Raw genomic sequence first — 13,998 nt, forward strand, 5'->3', positions numbered from 1 at the left:
TCTGATGGATAACAATTAGTTGATGTACTTGGGGTTTCTTACTTTCAGGTCATTTGAGAGATTCTTCAAGGATACCTGCTTTAAATTTAATTTATGTCAATGATGTGTCTGCCGTTGTAAAATAGAAAGCTTTTTCATTATATGCTAATGATAATGGATTACTTGTGTCTTGAAGATTATATCGCCATATATTGTCTTATCTTTTAAGTTGAAGAATGTGTTAGGAATTGATCTTTTGACAATAGGCTGCCACTGCAGGTTTATTATCTTTGTGTCTAAAACCATGTTTATTAAGACCTCGTAGTCGGTCTTGTTGCAGTTATTGTCCTAACTCGGTTATGTAATGCTATTGCAGGGTGTATGATTTCAAATTAAAATAGCAGATGACAATACCCGTCTAGATATTTTGCACACGTCCTCTTCGTTAGAATGGTAATATGGGCTTTAATTCATTGTCATTTTGATCATTTTTTCTCTTATTCTAGTATCTATTCTGGTATTAACGAATTACTTGTCTAAAAGACTTCAAAAGACTCAAATCATAATAATCAAAGACTAAGACGGAAATGTGAAAATAACGCTAAACTTATGCAAAAGTAACGCCGCATTTGTCCAATTTATGGTCAAAATGAGCACATTTTATTTGCTTTCTTTGAGTACGATATAACTCAAGTAGGTATAGCTAGAACGTTTTATATGCGTTATTGATACTCATAAATAACAATCAAGCACAAAATTTGACTTCGACATAGCAATGTATTCATTATCCTTAAAAAGTAAACGTTTTCCTTGAAAACATTATAATATTGGTTAAAATGCAAGTGTTTAGCTATCATTTGCGCTTAATCGTTTATTTCAGTTCGATGAACTGTAAAAGTGGTCAGTGTACATAGAGTGTTGCTTGTTTCGGCCATTATGTTGTATAGATTGGTCGTTACCATTGCACAATTCCTGTGTTTTTTTTACATTTCTTTGCTATGGACACGGTGTATGATAAAACTCTGTTTTTATTTGACTGTATAATTATAATAAAATGTAAAACTTCTCATTTGTGTTGACATAAGGAAAACTACATTGTGATAGTTTTGAAATAAAAATTATAATTTCATGTATTGCAAAAAGCCTATTTTTCGTTATTCGAGCTAATTATATTGTACATGACTTTTCTGCCATGCCACCAATGACAGTGTCTACACTGGAAGTACTGGGAACTTTATTGCCCTTTTTATGGCATCATTGGTATTTTATGGCACACGGTATGACAATATAAAACATGCCTGATCTGTTGTATAAACTATACGATTGATTGCTTTGTTTTAAATGCACTTTTACTGAAATAAATCTATATTTTAGGAATATTATTGCATAGTTTGCATTTCTAGTGTAATATATAAACTTAACTGAATTTCCTCATTGCTGATACACATTTGGGTGACAAAATGATGCTATGATATATCAATTAAGTGGTCATTTCATCGTAAGAAACTGGTAGTTATTCGTTGTTTATTGTAGGACATTATAATTATATGGATACTACCTAAATGGTTATAGTACCTTTCTCCCAGCTCATAAACAGCTAGATTTTATTAAGATCTCGGCCACATCTTAACCACTCAATTACACTTACAAAGGTATTTCCTTGTGATCGAGCTTAGCTTATAAAAGTGTGATAGAAAGCTACTTCAATTTCAACATTCTGCCATGTGAAACAAGGATCACATCTCAGATTATATGGATTCATGGAGGCCTGCAATCGGTACGCAAAAAAATATATATTTTGTTGTAAACGTGCTGACTTTGATTCAGAAAATATTTTGAAAAAAGGCCATTCACAATAAATTTTAAATGTTAAGACACTTTGATGGACACGAACACAATAGACAACACATATAGATTTTTAATGTAATATCGTTTTACTTCATTCTCTCAAAAAGAATAATAACAACAATATAAATCTTATCATATAAATATCTGTTCTAAAATATATTTTCTCAACTTTGTAATAGAAGATAAACATTTAGCAAATATACAGCACAAGCGTAAAAAAATATAACACTAAAGCTACAGTTATGTAAGAGATTCAAGCACTCTTAGACATGGTTGTAAATTTGGCAGATTTGTTCAACAGCAAATGAGATGCACATATTTTATAATATCACTTATTTACTTATAACGTTACAAGCAAACCCCAATCATCAATTTATATCAGTCAAATAATTGGTTTCAATTGGAAAAAACGAAGCAATCTAAATAAGAAAACTCTGAATGAAATATAAAGTTTACTTGACCACTTAGTTCTATATCGGACTACATTTTTAATAAATATTATAATGCTTAATACAGAACATATTTTTTAAGCTTCTGTCAAAGACCAAAGCAAAAAAATTCATTTCATTTTGTGATATAAGATGAAAGCATAATCACGAAGAGAGCAAATAACAATTTATATTTAGAGTCACAAATGTTCTTATACACTTAAAGCTCTACGAAGTTTACATAATTATCATATATCATATTTAGCCTGAATTAATAATCACAGAATGTCATTCATCGTGTTGAAAGCACAACAAAATCTATTAAATTATGTGCTTATTACTGGCAAACTAATAAAAGATGCCACGGTTCAATTCACTTTTAAGAAAGCAGATACGTTCGTTCTTACATATAATAGATATCCTATCATGTAATACAAGATCTTAATGACAATTTGACTTTATGACTGATCACTGACTACATCAGGAGAAAAAACTATATAAAGAAAGAGAAATAGATACAGACTATACATATTCTAAGCCTCATATCAGCTTCCTCGTTCTAAATTTTCACGTTCTCTTGTGGACTTTGCAGAAGTGGGCTTTGTTGCATTATTCACAATTTCAGCATGTGTCATTTTTAACCTGACCTCTTCTAGAAGAGAATCTGTCAGTCCACCTTGATCCAGTGTGAGAGATAAACGTCCTAGAGCTGAAGTTGCCTCATTTAAACTATCAGTAGTTTTTGATAATGTATCAATAACTACAGTACCAACTTTTTCTTTTTTCAGTTCATTCTTTGACGGTTCGTTTTTATCACTGTCTTTGTTATTTTGTACAGACTCTTCTGTACCATTAATTTCTTCTTCATTTGAAACCACACTCCCTTCCTTTCCTAGCTTGGATTTTGCAGATGGTTTTGAATTTGAACTGACTTTTCCACTTTTTGATGAAGCAGATGATAATGCTTGTGAATTTGATGAAGTATCTTTTGCATTTGATAAAGAGTCTAATTTCTCTGAAGCACGCCTCTGACTTGCTGCATATAGAGGTGTACTTTGTGTTAATGAGCGAGTGCCTTGTCTCACAGATCCTTGTAAGGCAGGTTTCTGTTTTTCGGCAGTGTTATTATCTTTGACTGGTGACACACTCCTACTTTGACGGGGAATGATCGTGTTTGGACGTGTGCCGCAGTACAGTATTGTGAAGTTTTTCAAACTCTGTAGCGGCATCAATGGGAGATGCTTCTTGCTTTTCTCGAAACATTCGATGGCCACATCTGGAATGTAAAAATGTTTTGTGCAAATCAAGTGAAATAGAAAATGATTTAGCACAGTTTATTAACAATAAGTTCAAAAATCTGTTATTTTATATTATATTATTAAGATGAATTCATGACAAAATTAATCGTTTATTTGATAAAAATAATTAATCGGACATCAGCTGTTACAAATATTTCCTCTCTTTTTTAAACTTTGAGCTATGGAAATAATGAAATCAATTCATCACATATATGATATGATTCTTGTGTTTTAACATTATAACTTATTCTAAAATTTTATCTGTGTGCTATCAATTTATACAAGTAAAAATCTTGACCTAGACAACTTGGCTTGCAAAGACGAGCATGGTCTTTAAAAATATTAAGTTAAATTAACAGATAAAATACATAAGGATAATGTTAAAATATTAACAAGCTAGGTTACAAAAGATTAAGCAGAAGTATGTTATCTTATTTGAACGCAGTAATTTCAAAATTACTAAAAGAAATAATGACCATATGAGTTACATCAAATTGAATGATCTAAGGTTTTATCATCAAAATTATTTATTATTTTTATTATTTTACATCTTTTATTGTTGATGATGTACAGTAGACTTCTTTTAAAAATACAGAAAGTAATATATTCTTTATAATCATTTTGTTGATCTAAGGTACACATTTTATAAATTATAAAAGGAAAAGATATAAGATATATCTGACTAGATAGCACTCGATGCTAGCGGAATAAATCAAGGATACATGAGTCTAACTAATAAATGATGAGGTGTATTAACCATGCAAACATATGAAGGGAAATGAATAAGATCTTTTGATATTATAGCAAATTGTGTGAAGGTGGAGAATATTTTTAAACTTATTCCAGTATTTGAATACTGCGATACCTATTTATCATACACTTTTGAATTGTTTGAACATTTTATGCACTAAAACAGTTGTCTCACAAAGTTACAAGACATCAGAAAAGTAGTTTATATCAAATAATAAAGTAAAATCACACATAATAAAGATTAACAGCATAATAAAGATATTTAATAAAATTAATATATCTTGTGTATAAGGTTTGTTTTTTTTTTGCTTCTCAGAGTAAGGAAATGTTGAATATGTACGAACAATGTGCTTATGACAACAGTGATATTATAGAGCCGACTACCATAGCCTCCGGTCAGTGCCTTTACCTCTTACACCAACACAAACATTGCCTAAAACATGCCTACAATTTCTAAATATATAGATATACAATATATATATGCCTCGTGCATTTTTACATACATAGTGACTCCTCGACCACCCCTGGTATAACCTCTTTTAGAGCCTCACAGTTACAGTGCAGAGCCGGATTCGTGTTTACTTCAATTAAATGGACCTGTTAAAATATACCATTTCAATGTCAAGATTGCACTTCCAAAATTAACCTACCTTCTAAACAAAACAAAAAAACTGATGTCAAAAGCAAAATAAATACTGCAGCTGAGCAATTATGAGATGAGAACACTTTAATTGTTGATTTTAGTAACACTAATATCAAGTTAGATTGACGTCTACATGTATATTTTTAAGTTTTTATAGCTAAAACATGTACATGCAAACAGTTTTATGTATTTAGCTTTTGACATAAGTTTCTTTGAACGCAAACTGCATTAGCAAAACCGTCTAAAGATTTATTGTGGATAGTGAAAAGGTATACAAGCAAGCATTCATGTTATTGTGAGAAGCATCATACTTGCTTCAATTTAGATTTCGATCAGAGTCACAACAGTCCCAAAAGACTTTCATTTTGTTCCAAATTCATAAGCATAATAACGCTTTTCACAAAATTTAGGGATAAATTATTGAAATAATACGACAGACACTTTGGATAGTCGTAAATATGAAACCATTGTAAACATTTAAAGATACAAAAACATATTACCTATTCTATTAAGTTTTTTTGTTTGTTTGTTATTTCTTTCTTGGGGGTTAGGGTGGGTAACGGAAAACTTAATACTGCCAGTGATATGCATGGGCATAGGCCATATAGTATAGAATAAAATATCCTGATAATGTCAAAAAAAAAAAAATGTTAGTACTATCCCAAATCATGAGGTTTTCTTTCAGTATATCATGAAATTATGCACTCCTTTGTAGGATATAATGCAAGTTATTGCATTATCACATTTAAAACTGCATTTTTTTCATTACTGTAGCAGGTTATTGTTAGAATCAACTTTATATTTGACACGCTATGAATATAAATAAGAATTGCTTAATGTCATTGGACATATTTAATGCTTCAATGCTGAGCTTTATTTCAGGCATGGCTTATTCAAACTATGCAATAAGTTGTGATCTGTTAAACTTTATACAGAATATCTTAATTCACTAATTGTGTTCACACTGTCAATGAAATTGTATGATTTCTTTGAAATAACTCTTACATATTTGCTTTATTTATTTTTTTTCATATCAAATTTATTGTTTAACTTTTTAAAATATGTTATTCTACTTGTTATTCTACTTGACATATAAGAAATGCTCATGTATACCAATTCATCTACCAATCAACAAATCTTTACACAGTTTTGGAAATGCTTTAAACAAGACAGATTTTTGGACTACTTTCAAACAATTCTACTACACATTAACATACATAAGCTTTCCGCAATCAAACCGGGTAAAACTTCTTTTTGACATCGACATTTTCGTGACATTGACGGATTCACATTCATCTCTAGTAGCCACGCCTGAAAGTAATAAGACTTTGTATTAATTAGAATGATATTTGAATATCTTTGTGAGTTGCCACACGAAAATGGGACCAGATCTGTTTCTTCTTTTTTTTGTAAATTTGAGGTTTCTAATGATTTTTGTTAAAGATCCTGTATGTTGTTATTAAGGATGTAACATTAATTAAGTAAAAAAATTTAAATGTATCAAATTATCCTTCTAAAACAATTTCCAAACAACCAAGAATATGTTAAATATGTACTACAAATTTATGCACTTTATAAGTAATCGTTAAGATATATGCATTCATTTCTTTTTGAAAAATTTGGCTTAGACTTTATTGAATATGAATTTTTAATTACCTCCCTTTATTTACATGAAATATAAGTTCGGTAATATCTTTACAAATAATGCTTTTTGGAACTTACAATATTTATAAATTAATCTTTATTTGAGCATCATATTTATTATTAGATAAAACCATAAAAAATGAGTTACAGGATCTTTAACATTTTTGCAATTAATTTGCCATACATGTTTTTAATTATATATAGATCTACTCTTGTCGAACATGATGTGTTCACATAATGTTTTATGGATAAAAAGTTAAATAAATATGTCCAAAAGGTTCCAGATAGTTAAATCTGAAGAAGATGGCCCGTTTTTTACTGTGACAACTCACATTTACGTTTGCACATAGCACATTATATGTTGTCATCTGAAGTTGGGTATAGTCACAATCTGAAAACATAAAACAAATCACAGCAAAAACAATCTGTATAACCAAACAAAACTTCAATGAAAAGCAAATAAAAGCAAGCCATAATACAAAGTAAATATAGTAATATCCTCCAAAAGATCCTTAAAGGCCCACTATGCCTCAGAAATGCTATCATTTTTATTATTAAAAACCTGTTTTTTTTTGTTTTTTTGTTTTTTTTTTGGTATCTGATTACAATTTTCCAAGAACATACTTATTTGCTATATAATACATGATTTAGCTTTTGCATCTTAAGCTCTGTTGGCAATTGGTATAATTATTGTGAATAAGTATTTTGAATGGAAGTCAAAGTGCTACTTTGTTTACAGTTTGCTACCTTTGGCCACATAACTCCATACAGTGCTACCTTTTTTCTAACATTTAACATACTCTTAATCCATTATCTAAGCACTATTAAACACATTTTTGACATTTCTAAAGAAATAAAAAATATGAATTTCTGAGGTATAATGTGCCTTTAACCATTTTCAAACCCTTTCTCTGCTACAATTTATGAAAATGTACATGTCCAGCTTTGAACTCAGAGCAGTTCATGATTCATTTAAGCGATAGTAAGACATTTATTATACTGCAGAGTACAATACTGAATTTTATTAAACAAACTCACGGCTGGCAGACCTATACTGGACCAGACACTATGCAATTGAATCAGTATTGTACTCAACATTGCATAATGACATCTTTATTACAGGCAACCAATTTTTTGTACATTTTGACAGAATTTTGATACCTCAAGTACAATATAAATTAGAAAATGTATTTTTGGACTTGGAAATTGAAAACAATGATAAACAGAGTACAATATCACTCAAAAATCAAAACAAGGCTAGATGGATAATATACAGTTATGGATTTGATATGGCTTTTTTGGACTCAGGTAAAATAAAACAAGGCAAAACTGATAAATCTGTATCCGAATTGATTTCTATTTAACCCTTTCGCAGCCAGAGGGTTATTGTTTTATTGATCACCTATTTGCCAGAGGGTTTTCTAAGAAATTACTATATTATTAATTAATATAATTATTATTATTATTTGTTATTAGTATAATAATAAATATATATGTTTCCGAATATGCTAGTATAAATAATAATTATTGTCGATGGTATAATTTTCTTTATATTTATTACTATTCTTATTATTATTATTAATTTATTTTTATTATTATGATTATTATAGAAACGGCAAAAGCCGTCCATATGGCAAATACGCTGAAAATAATAGGGACGGCATAAGCCGTCCCTATGGCAGTGAAAGGGTTAAACATCACATGATGCAAATGTTGGAAGTTTAATGGTTACATATTATAAGATGTGAAATAAAGTCTTATCAAACTAATGCAAAGAGCCAAAGACTGGTATCATACTATACTGGAGACTTTATAAATAGCTAGGTCATAATTGCTACTATCACTATATGCCTAAATCTCTAAAATCACTTTCTAAGAAAAAGGGGAAAGCAAAGCAATGTTAAAACAACAATTTTACAAATTTCATATATTTTCATAATCTAACATTTGCTCAATATATAAGTGTACATAATCTGTTGTAGCAGTTGAAAAACAATCATTTAGTAAAGTGATTAAGGAAGACTTTGTATGTTTTTAATGATATATGACATTGTATGTATAAATATAAAATAAAATCAGTAATAAATTCTAAATAAATAATCAAAAATTTAAATTTCGTAATAAATTCTCCTGATTTTAAGGGAAAATAACGTTATACTTAAGATACACTAAGACGGGCAGAAAGCGGAGAAAATATATAATACATACCTTCATATCTGTGTCCACCATAAAATCCAGGCCAAACAAATCAAAATAACCAATACGAGATTGTAGTTTATGTTTTACACTGTTAAAGCAATGTATCATTATCTTCTGCATCTGTTTCTGTAAAAAAAGAAGGAAAATTATTAATTAATTATTTAATTAATTAATTAATTAATTGATTATATGGTGTCTTATAACAATAGAAATCTATTTAGAAATGATAGAAACTAACTAACAAAATAATTAAATAGACTTGAAGAATGCTAATATGTAAACTAAAGTCTGAAGTGGTGGATGGCTGAGTGGTAAATATGTTAGACAAGTACAAAAAAGATTGCTGGTTGCATTAAAGTTAAAAAACCCTGGTTCAAACAAGAGCAAGCCCTAATGTTTCATTCACTAAGGAACTTTACACCCATTCCTTAGTACTACAGTTGGTTCAAAGAACAGATTTAAGAGTGTTTAAAGCTTAAAGGATCCTTCTATATAATATAATTGAAATCAAATAAATTCTGTATTAAATATAAATGTTCATTTGTTTGTAAATTTTGGAGCTGTTTCTGAAAATGAAACAACTTTGTTTTAAAATCATTAACATATATTACAAACAATCTCTTAAGAATCCATTCATGCAGTTTATGATTTTGAAATTTGAGAATCTGAGTGATAAAAAATGAATAAGTTTTAAGGACTTGCAAGGAAGTATAATCATAAAGACTGTTTTATTGTTTTTGAAGTTACCTCCCTTTAATTATGTTTTTTTTTAAAGTTGGGTTATTGCCAAAAATTGTTCTTTAAGGAAGTACTGCTTGACTAACATGTTACTCATATATTACTACTTTTTTCACTTTATACTATTACAAAAAGTAACACTGTACTCTCCTATTTACTTTGTTTCAACTTCATGAACTTGAAATTTCAAGGCCATTAAACAATACATGCAATAATAGCAGACACAAAATAATAAGCATGTTTTTCAAACCCATAACATTGTTAAAATGATGTCACATGTATTTATTTGTTTTCTATATTTTGTTTTTTGTTGTTGTTGTTGCTTTCTTGTTGTTGTTGTTGTTGTTTTTGTTTTTCTAGGGATCATAATTATTGTTATAATCTAATCATGTAATTTGTAAATATGTTAATGAATGTGTCATAGTAACAAATCAATTATGTAGTAACTTATTTATTCATTAACAAATGTCTTCATGTACTTTGCAACTACTATGAAATAAGGTTGGTATCATTATTATATGAATTTCTATGAGAATATAAGAAAACCTCAGTATCATTGCTTTTTATCTATGCGTAATTACCCACATATGTTGTAATCAATGATTCAACATTTGGCACTACAAATGACCTTATTTGCCTGCAAATGCAGTTGCCATGTTTTAAACATGTAAAACTCTAACTTTAAGCATCATAAAACTGAGCATAATAACAGTATAGAGTAAGACTGCATGGATGTGCAAGATTGCCCCAGACTCATATAATTATACTGGATGCATATGCAATTTATTTCTGCTAAAAGTATTCAAAGTGTTAACCCCTAACCTGCTGAATTTCTTTGAACATGTCAAGATTCCATTGTTGAAACAATCCATTATCAATTTTGGGGATATCAAGATGAGAATTTGAAGTTTAATTAGTTAGTCAACAGGACAGAGCATGGTCAGACTAAACATTTGTGCAGACTAGGCTGGATCTATTCTGGTCCCAAAGGCTAACTACTTTTGGTCCAATCATTTGTGGGATCATACTTACAGTAAATGTATTATAAACCCAATCTTCTTCTATCTCAACTGGACAATCTGGTCTAATATTTTGATTTATATAGTCATTGAATTTGTCCATACTCCAGGCTGTATTCTCCTTCATCTCTTTATAATTGGGGTCCTTCTTCTGTACAAACTGTAATATAGAAATGGTGATATATCAAATACAATTTTGGTACTGGATGCATGACTATATGAAATGAGCAAAACTTCCAAGTAAAGGTATGATTCCAAACATCTATGTTGTTAAATTTGAGATATAAAAGAGATGAAGTTTCCATTAAATTTATAATATGTCAAGGCTAAATAGGATACCTAGGGGCTTGCCCCCAAGAAACTTTATTGATTCAGGACTGTTGGGAGGTGGTTTTTGGAGAAAACTTACTATGAATAAAGATGTGAGGGACAATTCGGAGACAGACAAGTAAATGATCTGTCTCACTTTCATAAAAAGAAGGTGTTGACCTTGGCCTATACTGTATTGGCCTTGACCTTTATCTTCTTATTTGGCCTGGACCTATATTTCCTTTAGATTTATGTTAACAGCATATCAGGATTACACGCATAACTACAATACCTTCCAAAACTTATACTGCCAGACTTAACCACAGTCTCACAAGATAGGTGTACATTTGTATCAAGTACACCAAGGCCCTTGGTGTTAGCCTTTAATTATAACTGTGAGATTTAAAACAATATTTTCAATATACATGTGTCTATTTTTAAACACATATTGTCATCCAATCAATTTATACTAACTGATCCTCAATTAGCTAACTTACCTGATTAGTGAGATGTCTACCAAGATCCATGTTGTCAGCCTCATATTTATTACAACATAATCTGACATATCCTTTATGATATAAAATCAAGAATGGTACAGTAGAGGCTACCAGCATGTAGGCTCGTACATCAAACTTCCGATCTTCCAGTAATAGTGGATTTGTTATATATCTGAAACAAGGGTAGTAGAATTAAAATGACTGAAAAAAACAGCTTTATAAGAACAGAAACAAAGGCAATAATAAATTAAATAGTCTAAATAATTGGTATTAAGTTGAAGAAAAGCATTTGCTTCATTTAAAGACATATAATAAATGGACGATGTAATTGGTTTAAACATATTTATTTAAGCTTGAATGCGAAACAAGTTCTTGCAACTTATATTAATGACTTTATCAGTACTGTAGTCATGTGAAGAAACATGGTCGTGACCCGATTAGGGCTTGAACCCATGATCCATGGGTTGAGAGGCAGACACCTTACAACTAGGCCACCCCTTGACTATGTAATTTAAACACACATAATCTTTTTATGTTGCACCAATGGATGTAAAAGTGATTTCACTAAGGTGCATCATTCTGATTTGCTAATTTATCAGCTAATTATGTTTTCTTTGACAATGCACTTTGACTCTGACCAGGAAGATTTATCTGGAAGTAATGTTAAAACTGAGGATTGGCAACAGCATATTGTTGTTGTTAATTTCTCATGTAATATTGAGTAATGATTTATATTTGTGAGAAAAACATATTCTTTATCATATTTACAGTTTATTTTGATTCTTTTTTCTCTTAACTTAATGTAAAAGACATAGAACTTGATTGTCTTTTTTTATTTTGGTATTTGAATAAGAATCACATTGTTTCTGAAAACAGGGGAGGCTTCATGGCCAAATGGTTTAGGTTGCAAACTTCACAACACCACTTGCCCCACGCCCCTGTGGGTTGAAACCAATCAGGATGGGTTCAAATCCTCTCAGGTACTTTTAGATTCTTTCATGTGAGGATGCTTCCTAGCTGGCTTAAGGGAAGTTGGTGTTTCTACTCAGATGGGTTCAAATCCTGTCAGGCACTTTGTGTTCTTTCATGTGATGAAACTTCCAAGCAAGCTGGCAACAAAAAGTTGGTGTTTCTACTAAGGTGCCTTCTCATGGCTAAAAAGAAATGCACAAAGGCACTCCAAGCACCTGAAGTCTAAATCCTCCACCAATAAAGCTAGAATGTCACCAAATGACCTTTGCAGTGTTGTTGTTACTTAAAATCCACCAAACAAACAAACATTGTTTATGACTACAGTATAAGATACCTTTGTACAATTCTGTTCATGAGAGGACGGCCAGGTTTCTGTGCTTGCTGTTTCTTCTGTTCTCGTTCCTCGAGAATCTGATTAATGGCCTCTCGGGAACGTATAATAAATATTCCCTTTCCTTGATTCATACCTACAGGCTTGCATATCCACATCTCATTGTCTGAAATGGTAACAATTATAGAATAAAGTTATAAAATTACTTTTGTTAAAAATAAAAAAAGATACAGTAAACTGTCTAATAAATGCCCTTGCAATTTCAAATGAAGGCATTTTTTAAAGAATGTAATAACAAAAAAGTACAAAAAAAATAAATATGTTCAAAATGAAATGAATGCTTACACAGTACAGTACTGTTGATGTGTTATTTTTATGTTGGATTAAGTATAATGGGAGCACCACCTTTGTTTAAATTGTGTTGTTTTTTCTGGGATTTATGACAAACTGCTGTTGTCTTCTTGATAACTCAGTTTTCTTTTTCTTCTTTAAGAAAGTGTAGGGGGATAATTAAGGAATATAAGGTAACTGATTCTTTCTTTTTCAATAAGCAATTACAAGTAGGTTTATGTTACCAGCATAATCATGCAAAATATGTTGGCAAAAGAAATTTGAGGTCAAAAAACAGTTTGAAACAAGACCTAGATCAAAAGTTTATTGATTCAGCTATATCATTCATATTTATTTAAAAATTAAAAGTTAAGGGCTAAAAGAACTTTCTGTTATAAGCTTATAAGCACACTCTCAAATTTGAGTGTGCCATTTTGTTTATCTATATATATGACTAATAAAAAAAAATAAAAGCTTGTTTTAAATTGCAATAGTTTAGATTAGTTTTATATGCAATTATTTTAGTTTGAATGTGTTGGAAACTATAATTATAAGCTTATTGAATTAACAACTTCGCTTCTCAAAATAATTTCATTTCAATAATGATAAAAAGACCTGACTGAATACCTTTATAAACTTCAAGAAACAGCTCCCTGTCCGATTTCTCATCAAGTTTATATGTCTCGGGATGAAAATCTGACATTCTTAACCTGGGTAGTCTCCCTTTAGTGCTCAGAGTTACCCTCTCATACTCCTTCAAACTGTTGAGCAAACCTAGTTTATTTGTGAGCAGGTGTGAGTTTGGCAGATGGTTCACTAATTGATCACCTGTAAATTTATGTTGAAAAAAATGTGTACCTTCATTGAGTGAAAATGTTAATTCTATCATAATTACCTATATAAAAAGCAAGACAGTTTGTTTGTTTGTTTGTTTCATTTTACGCCTTTTTCCAACAGTATTTCAGTCATATAGGCGGGTAGTTTCCAAACCATCGTTCCTGGAGAGTTACACC

General features: G+C 30.3%; 1 protein-coding gene across 4 annotated transcripts in view; it reads right to left on the reverse strand.

Moving 5' to 3' along the window:
• Positions 1-1,894: 1,894 nt before the first annotated feature.
• The window catches only part of LOC132732721 (protein polyglycylase TTLL10-like), a 46,090-nt gene continuing 33,986 nt past the window's right edge, over positions 1,895-13,998 (reverse strand). For 3 of the 4 annotated variants that reach the window (XM_060719198.1, XM_060719197.1, XM_060719195.1), the window contains exons 4-10: positions 13,613-13,813; positions 12,659-12,821; positions 11,353-11,524; positions 10,560-10,706; positions 8,799-8,915; positions 4,807-4,900; positions 1,895-3,531 (exon numbers count right to left, since the gene is read on the reverse strand). In XM_060719198.1, coding sequence (XP_060575181.1) covers positions 2,801-3,531; positions 4,807-4,900; positions 8,799-8,915; positions 10,560-10,706; positions 11,353-11,524; positions 12,659-12,821; positions 13,613-13,813 — 1,625 coding nt within the window. In that variant the 3' untranslated portion in view covers positions 1,895-2,800. Of the gene's footprint in view, positions 3,532-4,806; positions 4,901-6,163; positions 6,258-8,798; positions 8,916-10,559; positions 10,707-11,352; positions 11,525-12,658; positions 12,822-13,612; positions 13,814-13,998 lie in introns of all 4 variants that reach the window. The other variant, XM_060719196.1, reaches the window with a different exon arrangement.

Source organism: Ruditapes philippinarum, unplaced genomic scaffold (genome assembly GCF_026571515.1).
Source record: "Ruditapes philippinarum isolate M1 unplaced genomic scaffold, ASM2657151v2 ctg589_1_1_1_1, whole genome shotgun sequence".
Taxonomy (NCBI): Eukaryota; Metazoa; Mollusca; class Bivalvia; order Venerida; family Veneridae; genus Ruditapes; species Ruditapes philippinarum.